This window comes from Heptranchias perlo, chromosome 22 (genome assembly GCF_035084215.1).
Source record: "Heptranchias perlo isolate sHepPer1 chromosome 22, sHepPer1.hap1, whole genome shotgun sequence".
Taxonomy (NCBI): Eukaryota; Metazoa; Chordata; class Chondrichthyes; order Hexanchiformes; family Hexanchidae; genus Heptranchias; species Heptranchias perlo.
The window spans coordinates 35006680-35020912 of NC_090346.1; the positions used below are offsets into that span (position 1 = coordinate 35006680).

The window sequence follows — 14233 nt, forward strand, 5'->3', positions numbered from 1 at the left end:
TTTTGTGCATCTGTACCCGAATAGGATCATATGTGATTCCAACTACTGGCCAGACACCATTTCCAAATCCAGCTTCTATATCTTACTCAAAAGGTGAACTGTTTTAAAAGCACTGTGATTTTAAAGATAGGTTCATGTACACTTTGATTCCATACCTCACTATTCGCTCCCTTCCTATGGCACATAAAATGGGGTAGAAATGGGACCTTGTTTCACCCGTTTTACAGGAGTAAAATGAACATGAGGTCCAATTTAGGGAACCAGTTTTGCACTCCAAGGATGCCAGAATGACGTTCAACCCGCTATTGGGTTGGGCTATTTTTCAGGAATCCCTGGTGGCCACCTAAAACAACCGTTAGGCTGCTCGTTTACATACGTAAGGAGCCCAACGTCTGTTTTAGGGCCCCCCCACCCCGGCCTTGCGAAATTGGATTCTGATGCGCAGAACAGGCTCTGGGAACTCTGCACAGTAGCTCCAGATTCCTTCCCCTTCGGCTGCTCACTTAGGCTAAACCAAATATTGTGCAGTTTCAGAATCATGTTGGACCCTGAGCTGAGTTTCAAACCATACATCTAGCCTATCACCAAGGCCACCTATTTCTATTTCTGTGATACTGTCAGCCTTCGTTCCTACCTCATACCCATCGGCACTGAAACACTCATCCTTGTCTGTGCTACCAGCAAGCTCAATTTCTCCAACATACTGCTTCCTGGACCCCTGAGCTCAACCATTTACAAATTCCAACTCATCCGGAACTCCACCCTCCATATCCTATTCCATAAGAAGTTCTACTTACCTATTGCCTCACCAAACTCCATTGGCTCCCATCCCAGGTTTGATTCTGGGTCTTTGCTCAGCTGATTTCAGCAGGATGGCCGTAGGGCTGCCATGCCATAGCGCCTCAGGGTTCCAACTCCTCTTCACTATCCAAAAATGGCTACTGGAAATGGTACATATGGACATCTGATGATCACAAGATCGATTTCAGACGTGACGTCCTCTCCTCCCCCTTTCCCCATGGCCAGCACTCATCGGTACTAAAGGGTGAACAGCACCTATAGAAGCAGGAGTCAACACCTTCAGGCGGGGAGAAAGGAAGAAAAATTGGCAATAGTAGCAAGTGTTTTCTTTGTTATTTGTGATCTCCATTTTAATCTTTTATTAAAATTTTCAGCTCTCGATGGAGCTAGCCATCAAACGGCTGCAGCTCAGGAATCCACAAAAGACAGCAATGACAGAGAGATTTATGATGCCCTGAATCGCTGGGTAAGAATTTAATGTGAAGCTTGTGCTCTGTTAAGTTTGCAGATGTCCTATCAAATAAAAATGTACAATCAAAGGTTAAATTAGTGTCCATATGGATCAATTAACGCATTCAAGAGATTCACAATTAGTTCATAGCAAGTGCATTATGTTTGTGCAGTTATTCACCAAATTATACCCTGTATTTCTGTCAACAGTTAGGAGAACAGCTAGGACAGTTGGTTCCGGCCAGTGGTGTAGATGTTGTAGAATTGGAAGATGAGGGCGTGTGTATACGATTTAGTCCATTGATGACAGCAGCAGGTGAGTAAATAACTTGCCTTGATATTTCTATTTGTTTATGATTTGCAGCAAAGATTTGCCTTCATTGTGGAAATAACTTTTATTTATACATTTTCAGTACTATTAAGTCAGCATAGTGGTCAGGGCTGATGTTTTACAATATCAGTTATTTCCTTTTGTGCTGATAGATGTACCAGAAAGCCTTCCTTGTAGAGAGGACTTTCCAAGCATCGGATTAGTCTGGATTCAATGTCAGATGACAGCGAGAGGACAGTATTGTGTTGTAATCCACTGCAACATCCAGTCTCCTACCTTCAAAAGGGTCCTGAGTTCTATAAACTAGCGTTATACGGAGTACTGAATTACTTAAATTCACATCTGGATGATACCTAGGCTGGCATTCAAGGATGGGTGAAAATTTAGCTGAACCATTTTTGCCAATTTCAATTCTGATAGCTGCCCTGATACTGATTCCAATAGCCTTCTGCAATATTCTGTGTCCACAGAAATATTAGGAGAGGGCCCATACAGGCTTCCCTGCAAGGGTTCCAACAATCCTAGCACTGATCTTGTATGTACAAATCATCCAGACTTGAACAAGTAATGATCCCTAATACCATGCGCATTTCTCTTTGACTTCATTATTTCTCTTCATTCTACTGGCTAAAATGATGTTGAACTCCATTTAATTCCAGTATCAAATCATCACATTCAGTCAGGAAATGTGCTTCTCCTGGTTAGCTGTATTGTATGTTATCAAAGAGATTGTTGTATCTTATCCTCGTCTTAAATGGTCCTTTTCTTAAAAAAAAAGTTTGTAGACTGTAATGATACAGAATAGCTACCAAACTTAATACACTATAGCATTGAGAATTCGACTAAGTGGGGGACAGAAAATAAATCACTTGTCGCATACGCCTCATAATTCTTAAATCATTTGATGAGGTGTTACTGTGTATTCTGCCATACGCTACTAGATTATGCCAGCTGTCCTGTGACTATTAAGAGTTCCTAAAAGTGAAAGTTTCACTTTTTTTCTTTAGTCCAGAACACCAAGCCAGAACATGTGGACCAATTGGCTGAATGCCTGAAGGCAAAAATTCCAATTCTACTTAGCACCTTACAACTTAGAGAAGAATTTAAGCAGGAGGTTTACCAGACAGCTGGCCTGACATGTGTCGAAGATCTGAGTTGGCCTGGATTAGGTGCTTTACGGTAGGTGTTTCAAAATATGTTTATCCAAAAATATTTTTCTGCAAGTAGCCAATGAGAATACGCATGATTGCAATTATAACAGTAAGAATAAACAATATACAGTGAAACCTGTACAAACAGACACCCCCAAAGAGCGGACACCTGCAAAAAAAAAAGCAGGCAGTTACTGACAGTCCCAAATAACTTACACTGCAGTAGATACAAGCTGCACTTTGAAATCACTCTCGCTCGCAAATTATGAACTTCGGACAGCCTTGAACGCACAAAGTCCATTTACAAGTTAAAACACTGGACATGCAGGTAAGTGCGAGGTGGCAGTGGTTGAAAAGAATGACTTTTGTGTATTGGAGATCTCGTTACCCAGCGTGCATAGTGGCACAGTAACCGCTCTCTCTGGGATTGAAAGCTTGTACAACTCTATCCCAGGGATAGTGCGCTTTCTGTGCAGCTATGGATGCTGGGTACAGAGATCTCCATTACTGAAAAGCCAGGAACTGCCGGCCAGGGCGGGAGTCAGGAATCGCAGGCCCTGAAATCGCTGGGGGTTTGGTTGGGGGGGGGGGGGGGGTGCTGAAATCATGTAGATGGGCCTTGGGGGGAAATGATGAAGAGAATGGTTTCCCCTTTTTCCCGCCCTCGGTTTCCCCTCTTCGCCTGCTCACGGGTGACCCCCCCCCCCTGGTTCTTAGTACTTCTCACACAACAGCTGCTGCCCAAAACCACAAATCAAGATTCTCAACTACAGGATACTCAACCTATATAAGGTAAATCCAATAACATTTGTAGAAGTCATGGTCAGCACATCATGTGATCAAACCCTCAGGAATGCCTCCAACCAGAGAGTTGGCACCCCTACTCCAGCAGTATGTCAGGTACTGTTAAGCTACCAACAGCCCCCTACCCACTGCCCAGCACTTCAAACACAGAGGGAGAGGGTCCCTGACGGTGGTCTGCAGGACATTAATTCCTCCCCCCCCCCCCCCCCCCCAAATTTGGCCGGAATCTCCCAGGCACTCTGGCCTTACAGTAGCCACCTTGACCTGTGCAGGCTGCCAACATAGCAGATCCCAGAATCAGGACATCCCACATCCCTCCCTCAATGGAAAAGGACCCTGGGATGGCAATGAACTGGGAAACCCAATAAAGAGAAAATTAACTGAAATCACATCCTGCTGGCAGGGCACCAGAATTAGGAACGATCCCAGGTGACGGCAAAAAAAAGAAATGCTGCAGGAGATATAGCCAATCCTGGGATATTTGCCTTATCCGGTTTACTGCACATACAATTTACCATTTTGAAAATAAGGACACCTGCAAATAAAAGACACCTTATGCAACTCCCTTAGGTGTCCCTAATTTACAGGTTTTACTGCACATAGTCCCATATTATGCATTGGTACATTTAAAAAAAAATAGTTTTAAGGGATATCGGTAGCAAGAGAGATTCACATGATTTAAACACAAGTGAAAACGCACTTTTAGGATGTGGCTTTTTAACGGTTTTGGAATAGAAAATGATCTTTTCTATCAAACAAAATTATATTGAACCAGACTAACCGGGTTACCATAAGAATTAATAAAACTGTACATACCGTTGAATTTTCCTCTGTTTCTATGTCTGGCTGCAGTGGTTTCCAATAGTTCACAGGGCCTACAGTTTCAAAGTATTAAACTAAATAATAAAATGGGCTGTGAAATTAGTACAATCTGCAACTATAATGCTCCTCAGATCATAGAGTAATACAGTCCAGAAGGAGGCCATTCGGCCCATCGTACCTGTGCCGGCTCTTTTGAAAGAGCTACCCAATTAATCCCACTCTGCTGCTCTTTCCCTATAGCCCTGCAATTTTTTCCCCTTCAAGTATTTATCCAATTCCCTTTTGAAAGTTATTATTGAATCTGCTTCCACCACCTTTTCAGGCAGTGCATTCCAGATCATAACAACTCGCTGCGTAAATTTTTTTTTCCTCATGTCGCCTCTGGTTCTTTTGCCAATTACCTTAAATCTGTGTCCTCTGGTTACCGACCTTTCTGCCACTGGAAACAGTTTCTCCTTATTTATTCTATCAAACCCCTTCATTTTGAACACCTCTATCAAATCTCCCCTCAACCTTCTCGGCTCGAAGGAAGAACAACTCCAGATTCTCTAGTCTCTCAACAAAACTGAAATCGTTCATCTCTGGTACCATTCTAGTAAATCTCGTCTGCACCCTCTCTAAGGCCTTGACATCTTTTCTAAAGTGTGGTGCCCAGAATTGGTCACACTACATCAGCTGGGGCCTAACTAGTGTTATATAAAGGTTTAACATAACTTTCTTGCATTAGTACTCTATGTCTCTGTTTATAAAGCCAAGGATCCTGTATGCCTTTTTAACAGCCTTCTCAACTTGTCCTGCCACCTTCAAAGACTTGTGTGCGTACACCCCCAGGTCTGTCTGTTCCTGCACCCCCTTTAAAATTGTACCATTAAGTTTATATTGCCTCTCCTCATTCATCCTACCAAAATGAATCACTTCACACTTCTCTGCATTAAATTTTATCTGGTATGTGTCTGCCCATTTCACCAGTCTGTCTATGTCCTCCTGAAGTCTGTTACTATCCTTCATACTGTATACTACATTTCAGAGTTTTGTGTCATCTGCAAACTTTGAAATTATGCCCTGTATACCCAAGTCCATTAATATATATCAAAAAGAGCAGTGATCCTAACACCGAACCCTGGGGAACACCACTGTATACTTCCCTCCAGTCTGAAAAATAACCGTTCACCACTACTCTCTGCTTTCTGTCCCTTAGCCAATTTCGTATCCACGCAGCCACTGCCTCTTTAGTCCCATGGGCTTCAATTTTGCTAACAAGTCTATTATGTGGTACTTTATCAAATGCCATTTGAAAGTCCATACACACGTCAACTGCACTGCATTTCTTTAGATTATAATCGATATGAAGTACAAAATTGGCCACGGTATCCGTAAATCCCTTTCTACAATTAATTAATTCAAATACCAGGAAATGCTTTTATTCCCACGTTAATAAATAAATATCAAACATTGTTCTTCCTCTGGTCAGCTTAAAAAGGGTGTTTTTGGCATCAATATGTTGCATTTAAGATTCCTGTGGCTTGTGCTATACATTTATCATAAATTCACAAAAATAACTCGTATCCACATTTATTTTGTGCACATTTCCCCCAATATTCTTTTTATCATTTCCCCTCCCTCCCATCGCAAAGTATCCACTTTCAACTTGAAAGGCTTGATTATCAGGACTGCAAACTTCTACATAGTGTGTCTTCCCATGGTTGGGTGGCTCCAGAATGGCCCTGACATTGATGCAAAGTTGCAGCCCCCTTTACAAATGAACGGAGCCATTCCCAGAGGCACGAGGCTCCTCCCCGACAGTGACTTCACGGGGACCCAACCTGGCTGGATGGGGTGAGAAATTTGATGTGCCTTTTAATCACTTTTTTTTAAGTAGATGGGATGTGGAGGGAAGTACTTTGAATCCTCCCTAACTTTCCTTCCCCTTATAAACATAAATATGAAATGGTAAGTTTGAACAACGCCTTTGTGGCCTCTTGTTAGTTGAGTTTAATTTATAATACCAAACTGTGTAAATTATCTGCAGGTATGAAATTGACAATGAAGAACCTGATCCAGAAAAACAGCTACTAGTGATGGAAAATATTGCTACTGGTTTGCTAAAGAAATTGAAGGAACTTGACTCCGATCTGATGTTCTCAACAGGTCAGAAAGCCCTTCTACCTATAGGATAAAATGTGTAAAGCAAATTGGCTAGAAGATAGCACAAGTGCTGCACCATGCAGTGAGGGTCGTGGGTTCACTGGGTTTCTCCACTACTGAATTTCCAGCCTCAGTCATGCTGTCGTGGGGAAGTACCAAGAAGAGATCAGAAACATCCTACAAAGGAGGGAAAATTAGAACGGTTTATTGTACAATTAGAAGGATAAAATGCAAGACAGGCATCAGTAGAATGAAGGAAGATCCAATGGGGTCCAACTGGGAACACCATTTCTGTTTTCATTTCTATCAAAAATAGCTTAACAGAAACAAACTATTATTTTTGTTTTGCTGATGTCACGTGTTCTATTATTGGACAATATTTTAAGATAGAGTTTAATAAAAAGTAAACCTTTATATTTGGCCTGTGGACAAACATGGCGACTTCTGGTATAGAGATTTTTTTTCACCTTCTACCCTTAACCCTTCTTAGCTGAAGCCAACAGCTCAGGATTGGGTGCAGTTCTATGGGAAGCAGTGACCCTCCAATACCTTGCATTTCTTCCTTTTTGAGCCTAGATGGTAAGCATCAACATGGGATGGAAGGAGGAAGGCATCATAACCAAGCCTAATTCTGTCCTCTTGTGACACCATACCTGTGTGCTTGCATCAGGATTCACTGGATAGTGATCAGCAAGGAAACCATAGCTGCTCACTTTGATTATACTCCCTAGTCCAGGGATGTTTAGGTCATTTAGAGGAAGAACAATGTTTGATTTCATTTTTATTAAAGTGGAAATAAAATAATTTCCTGGTATTTGAACTAGTTAATTGTAGGAAGGGATCATCGTGGCCAATTTTCTAATTCATACTGATTATAATCTAAAGAAATGCAGTTATCCGAGGAGCATTATAGTTGCAGTTTGTGCTAATTTCACAGTCCATGTGCAACTTTTATTATTTACCTTTTAATACTGCAGGGCCTGAGTTTGGAGGTGAGAAGAACTGCATTTATATTGGTATGGTCACTGATAATTTAGATGTGCCAGAACTAGTGGAAACCATTGCAGCCACAGGCAGAGAAATAGAGGAAAATTCAAAGGTATGTAGTTTCAATAATTCTTTTTCAACCAAACTAACCAGGTTACCTTTTAATTTTGTTTAATGGAAAAGATAATTTTCTATTCCAAAACCATGCTCAATGTTGAATTTTGTCGATTGATGGCTCCCAACAGTCATTTAAAACTTTATTGAACTGCACCGTAACTCTCTACACTTTTAAAGTTGTAAGCAATGCTATTTTCAAACTAACTTGTGCATAAATTCTTAATATGTTGTCTTATTCTAATATAATTCCACCAAGATCTCCATATTTTATTTGTATATAATACATGCATCCCCTCTATTTGGGCAGTTGCATTTAAGTAAGCGCTGTTGCAGTTTGCAAGTGTAGTCAAATCCAGTTTTGTGATTGATGAAGCCACTAACGCCAATTTCCCATTAGAACTGCTCAGTGCTGCTCATCCTTCCTGGATGACTGTTTATTCTCCATGGATTGTACTTTACCAGTCAGCTATTTAAAACTCCCACGCAATGCTGTTCGATAACACTGCTGAGCAGTGCTGTGTTCAAATTGCCGGTTTGGGACTAAGTCAGGGGAAATAAAGACATATCAAAACATTGTTCTTTAAAATGGAGGCTGAAAGGAGAGGGTGTTTAAAGTGCTGCTCGGAAGTGAGCAGCAGTGCAATTGGGAAATTAGGGATGGATTTTGGGTACCTACCTCTCCAGCACTTCATAAATTAACATTTCCGCATGTTCTTTTCTACAAAGTAGTCAGTACCGATCTGTACAAACATGGAAACTATGGAAAGTACCACTTTCAATGCAATGTGGTTTTGGAATTTAAAAATTGACCCTTCCATTGTGGATTACCACAAGCAGATTCTACTGTATTCCACTATCACTCCTCGAATGGGCTAAACCAGGGCTTTTCCTTTACTTAGTTGAATTAGTCTGTAGGTTAAATATAAGACACATTTAAGGTTTCTGAAAATCTACTGTGTGGTGAAAATACTACTTGAACCTTTATCGTCCAGTACTAATACCAACCATAATTCTCCCCTCTTGTATTTGTTTCGAAGTTATTGGAGAACATGACAGAAGTAGTCCGAAAAGGAATTGTTGAAGCACAGCGACAGTTGCAGAAGGCCAATGAAGATAAACTCCTTGAAGAAGTAAATACAAATACTTCCAGATTAAGTTTGACACATTTTGATGAAACACTTCAATGTACTAGATTATATCAAATGTTGTTCATTATAAACAAAATTGGTAACAATGTTGAATTGTACTTTTAAGTAGAAGTACTTGTTTTTACATTTAGTAATCTTTCCTAATTATTGTTACATTTCAGTAAAACCTTCAAAATAACTATAATTGCAGAAATCACTAAGGGTGCAGTTATAGTGCCACTTTGCATTGAGGCACAAGTGACAGTATAGTTCCAGAGCCAGGTCCAGTGGTAGAACATTACAGTATCAAACTAGATTTTAAAAAATGTCCACAGAGTTCTCTGGACACTCCCATCATGCTCTGAAAACATCTTAAATTAGCAGGCCAGGAATAGTTCGATGCAAAACATAAGAGAATCCAAAAGTCTTCTATAGACATGTAAACAGTAAATGGGTAGTAAGAGAAGGGATGGGGTCGATTAGGGACCAAAAAGGAGATCTACTCATGGAGGCAGAGGGCACGGCCAAGGTACTAAATGAGTACTTTGCATTTGTCTTTACCAAGGAAGGATGATGCTGCCACAGTCTCAGTAAAGGAAGATTTAAGTGAGATACTGGATGGGCTAAGAATTGATAAAGAAGAGGTACTAGAAAGGCTAGCTGTGCTTAAAGTAGATAAGTCACTCGGTCCGGATGGGATGCATCCTAGGTTGCTGAGGGAAGTAAGAATAGAAATTGCGGAGGTACTGGCCATAATCTTCCAAACATCCTTGGATATGGGGGTGGTGCCAGAGGACTGGAAAATTGCAAATGTTACACCCTTGTTCAAAAAGGGGTGTAAGGATAATCCCAACAACTATAGGCCGGTCAGTTTAACCGCAACTTTTAGAAACAAAAATCCAGGACAGAATTAGCAGTCACTTGGACGAGTGTGGATTGATTAGGGAAAGCCAGCACAGATTTGTTAAAGGCAAATCGTGTTTAACCAACTTGATAGAGTTTTTTGATGAGGTAACAAAGAGGGTAGGTGAGGGCAATGCAGTTGATGTGGTGTATATGGACTTTCAAAAGGTGTTTGATAAAGTGCCGCGTAATAGGCTTGTCATCAAAATTGAAGCCCATGGAATAAAAGGGGCAGTAGCAGCACGGATACAGAATTGACTAAGTAACAGGAAACGGAGTAGTGGTGAACAGTTGTTTTTCGGACTGGAGCGAGGTGTGCAGTGGTGTTCCCCAGGGGTCGGTACTAGGACTACTGCTTTTCTTAATATATATTAATGACTTGGAAATTGTGCCCTGTACACCCAAGTCCAAATTTGCAGATGACACAAAACTTGGAAGTGTAGTGAACAGTGAGGAGGATAGTGATAGACTTCAAGAGGATATAGACAGGCTGGTGGAATGGGCGGAATGAAATTTAACGCAGAAAAATGCGAGATGATACATTTCAGTAGGAAGAATGAGGAGAAGCAATATAAACTAAAGGGCACAATTCTAAAAGGGGTACAGGAAGAGAGAGATCTGGGGGTATATGTACACAAATCATTGAAGGTGGCAGGGCAGGTTAAGAAAGTGGTTAAAAAAGCATATGGGATCCTGGGATTTATAAATAGAGGCATAGAGTACAAAAGCAAGGAAGTCATGATGAACCTTTATAAAACACTGGTTCGGCCACAACTGGAGCATTGTGTCCAGTCCTGGGCACTGCACTTTAGGAAAGATGTGAAGGCCTTAGAGAGGGTGCAGAATAAATTTACTAGAAAGATTCCAGGGATAAGGGACTTTAGTTACGTGGATACACTGGAGAAGTTGGGGTTGTTCTCCTGGGAACAGAGAAGGTTGGGAGGAGATTTGATAGAGGTATTCAAAATCATGTAGGGTCTAGACAGAGTAGATAGAGAGAAACTGTTCCCATTGGCGAAAGAATCAAGGTGACATGAGGAAAAACATTTTTACACAACGAGTGGTTAGGATCTGGAATGCATTGCCTGAGGGTGTGGTTGAGGCAGATTCAATCATGGTCTTTAAAATGGAACTGGTTAAATACTTCAAAGGAAAACATTTGCAAGGCTACGGGAATAGGGTGGGGGAGTGGAATTTAATTCTATTTTTTCTGACAGTAATGGTGGTTGATATGTGATGACATTCACACACATCAAGAGAATTAACAATTGCAGTTTACTTATTTGCACATTTATGTAGATTGTCTGCAGTTGATTACAGGGAAATGGTCCATCCAGCACAAATAAGCTTTTAATAAGAAGTAGAACAGTACAAGAAGTCAATTTTAAATAATGGATACATGAAAATAATAGAAAATTGTATTTTTATTTCTGCACCAATTGTCCTTTATCACATGCTACCTTTGCAGGGAATTCTGCGACAGATTCCTGTAGTTGGCTCAATGCTTAACTGGTTATCCCCAGTCCAGAGCACCATTAAAGGACGATCATTCAATCTGGCAGGAGGTGAGATATCCGTTCCAAGTTCTGTTCTGTTTTTAGCTTATTTCTCATTTATTAAATTCTAGTCATAATCCATGCATTTATTTTGCTTCAAGTTTTTGCTGATTTTTCCAAGAATTGAATATTGTGGCTCCTTTTTTTTGCATAGGTCGTAAATGAACTGTTTAAATATGGATGATGGCTCTAATGCAAAAATCTTTTAATTTCACCCATTATTATAAAACTTCTGAAAAAAGACTATAAAGAACCCCAGGACCAATTGTTGTCAGATTCCCCTTCCCAACTTCAAAAGCTCTGCTGTATGTTTTTTTTGCCAATTCTCCTCTCCCGAAGGAATTGACTTCTGATATATATGGTAGTCAGCACCAGTCAGCCTCCAATACTAAACCCAATTGGCCATTCTTCACGTGTGCATCTCGGTAGTGAGTGTTTCGAGACTATTTGACTGGGGGCAGCCCAGCTGGATCCTGTCCATACAAATGCAGTTTCCAACAGGAGTTACTGGTATTCAAAAGGGAGTGGAAATGCTTACAGTTTTTTTCTGCATATCCTGGGTGCTAAGGTGAATTATTGTACCTGTACGAGCAGCATGTTGAGATCAGCTAACTCAGCACAGACTGGTAATTGAACCTGGAGCCTTCTGATATTTATGTCTGAGATGTATGATTTCTGTACCAACTGAGCCATCAGGGCAGCTTCCTTTCCCATGTTACTGAGTAGAACAGGACATGTCCATCGTAAAATTGTTACTAATAATTTTCCAGTGTTGAATGCATTACAAGCAATGGTATATACTGCACATATCAATGGAAACAGATATTTGTAGTTATAAATTGATTAAAGAGGGGCTGTATTGATCAGAATTTTCACATAATCTTAAATGTTATGACAGGAAATATCTGCTGTTTCAGTCCTTTATTCCTATTTTTTAATGCTTTAAAACTGCAGAAGCAGCCTGGCAGCAGACATTTTCAGGTATGTTCCAGCGACTACCTCAGTGCAGATTGCTTGTCTGTAACCTCTATCCTCCAATATTTTAAAACCATAAAACCGATGAACTATAAATTTAGGGGAAAAGGAGGCTATGCTTAACCAATTTACAGAATTCATGCTGTTGGACCTTTGTCCATCAAATAGAAATGCTATTTACTGCAAGAGAGCCTGAACACTCTTTTCTCCATTTGTTTTCATTAAAATTTTATCAGCAATTCAGAATCACTTGGCTATTGATGCATAGAAATTTGCAACAAAGATTTCAGATTCCAATCACAAACTGCAGCCCCCCTAAGTAGGCAAACTGTTGATGTATGCTAGCTGAAAGGTCAAATGTTTTGAGGAATTGTTTTAAAACTGATTATATTGTAATCTTAAGCCCGAGTTCCTCAATGCACAGCCCAACCGTGTTCCTCACAAATCTCTGTTGCAGCTCCCGGTAGATTCCTGATTTTCTGCCATCAATTCTACTAATACAGGGTGGCCCAAAAATGTAGATAATCCCTGCAGCCTACTTGGAAACAATAGAATCTACATTTTTTAAAATAAGAAAGATTTTTTTTTGGATCGGTAAGGAAATTTCCAGAAGTTGAATTGGGTTGGGAGTGTAGTGTAGTGTGGGACTTCAGAAAATCTGAAAATTATATATTGTTGCTGTTCCATTTTGGAACTTGGTTAGACTACAGTTGCTATCTTTTGCCATCACACCAGCCTCCCGCAGCCACCTGATGCTGGGATTGAGAGGCTGGAATTGTGGCCCTCAGCCAAAAGGTAGTGGTACTATCTATTTCAAGATGAGATAAAATACAACTACTTGAACATTACAATCTTATAACAAAAGGAATGATTCAATCACATTTTGATTATTGAAGAGAATTGGTTTAAATACAGAGTAGATATTTGTTAAATGAATAGAAATATATCCTTATGGCTGAATACAAAGCAAAACTGAATTGTGACTAAAACAGTATCATTTTAATGTACCCTAATTTTAAAAATCCTTCTGTTGAAAACTGGAAGTTCTTTATCATTTTGCATTTAGCCTTTCAGAATTATGAGTATTGAATTTAAATATGTTTTTTGTTGAAAATGTAGATAGAGAGGATGCAGAGTTTATTTTGTAATAAGTTTAAATTAAAAATACATAATAAATACAACAATTGGGGATCCCCTACAAATATTCTCATTGTTCATAAGTTTTCTCCTGTCCTCACCCTCTTCCCTTTCTCCCTCCTGTTCAGTGTCCTGTCACTAACCACCACCCTCCTCTAAAGCACTCAGACATTTCTCTGAAAGTAATGAGCACTGGTGGTGGTGAGCAATATACCCATCACCAGACAGAAATCTGATTAGTTTTCAAACAATGAATGTTGTCATTTGTGCTTATTTATGTAGGTTCATATTTACTACCATTTTTCCCCACTTTATTTTCTGTTATGTTATCCTGATTGATATTGTTTGTCAGGTTCTGTGGAGTCAACAGATAACCTATATGCATTGAAAGCCCAGACCTCTGGAGGAACCCCTCCCCCAACACCTACAGCTAGTCGCACCAAACATAAGTCACCAGGTATGTTTCATTTTTTATTTTCCTCGTTCTTCTCCTTCACCCCCCAAAAAGCAACTGATCACTAACCACTCATTTTTGAAGATATCTGCAGTTGATTACAGAGAAATGGTCCATCCACCAGTAATCTAGATTCTCCTGTTTTTTTTTTAAAAAATCAGAAATAAACAGTGTTATTATTTCCTGGGTTCAGCAAAGTGCTATCTCTCTGCTGCTGGAGTGAGTTGGAAGTTGGGATTCAGTACTGGGTAGTGAGAGGAGATGGTATAAATTTATTTTATATGGTCAAAACTCAAACTGAAAGACACTGAATCTTAAAGTGGTGACACAAGTAGTTTTTTAAAAAAAATCTAGAATCTAAACACTTATCCCACACATCACTATACAATATGAAAAACAGTCCAAAACCAAAGTTCAGAAATAAAGGTTAGATTTATAATTTTAATGAGATTGGTCATTCAGATTATAGGAGT

General features: G+C 39.9%; 1 protein-coding gene across 7 annotated transcripts in view; it reads left to right on the top strand.

The window, feature by feature from the left end:
* pdxdc1 (pyridoxal-dependent decarboxylase domain containing 1) overlaps positions 1-14233 on the top strand; it is an 84447-nt gene that overhangs the window by 68550 nt on the left and 1664 nt on the right. For all 7 annotated transcript variants that reach the window (XM_068003234.1, XM_068003235.1, XM_068003237.1 and 4 more), the window contains 8 exons: positions 1176-1267; positions 1462-1567; positions 2590-2761; positions 6389-6507; positions 7482-7603; positions 8646-8738; positions 11107-11203; positions 13659-13763. In XM_068003234.1, coding sequence (XP_067859335.1) covers positions 1176-1267; positions 1462-1567; positions 2590-2761; positions 6389-6507; positions 7482-7603; positions 8646-8738; positions 11107-11203; positions 13659-13763 — 906 coding nt within the window. The remainder of the gene's footprint in view (positions 1-1175; positions 1268-1461; positions 1568-2589; positions 2762-6388; positions 6508-7481; positions 7604-8645; positions 8739-11106; positions 11204-13658; positions 13764-14233) is intronic.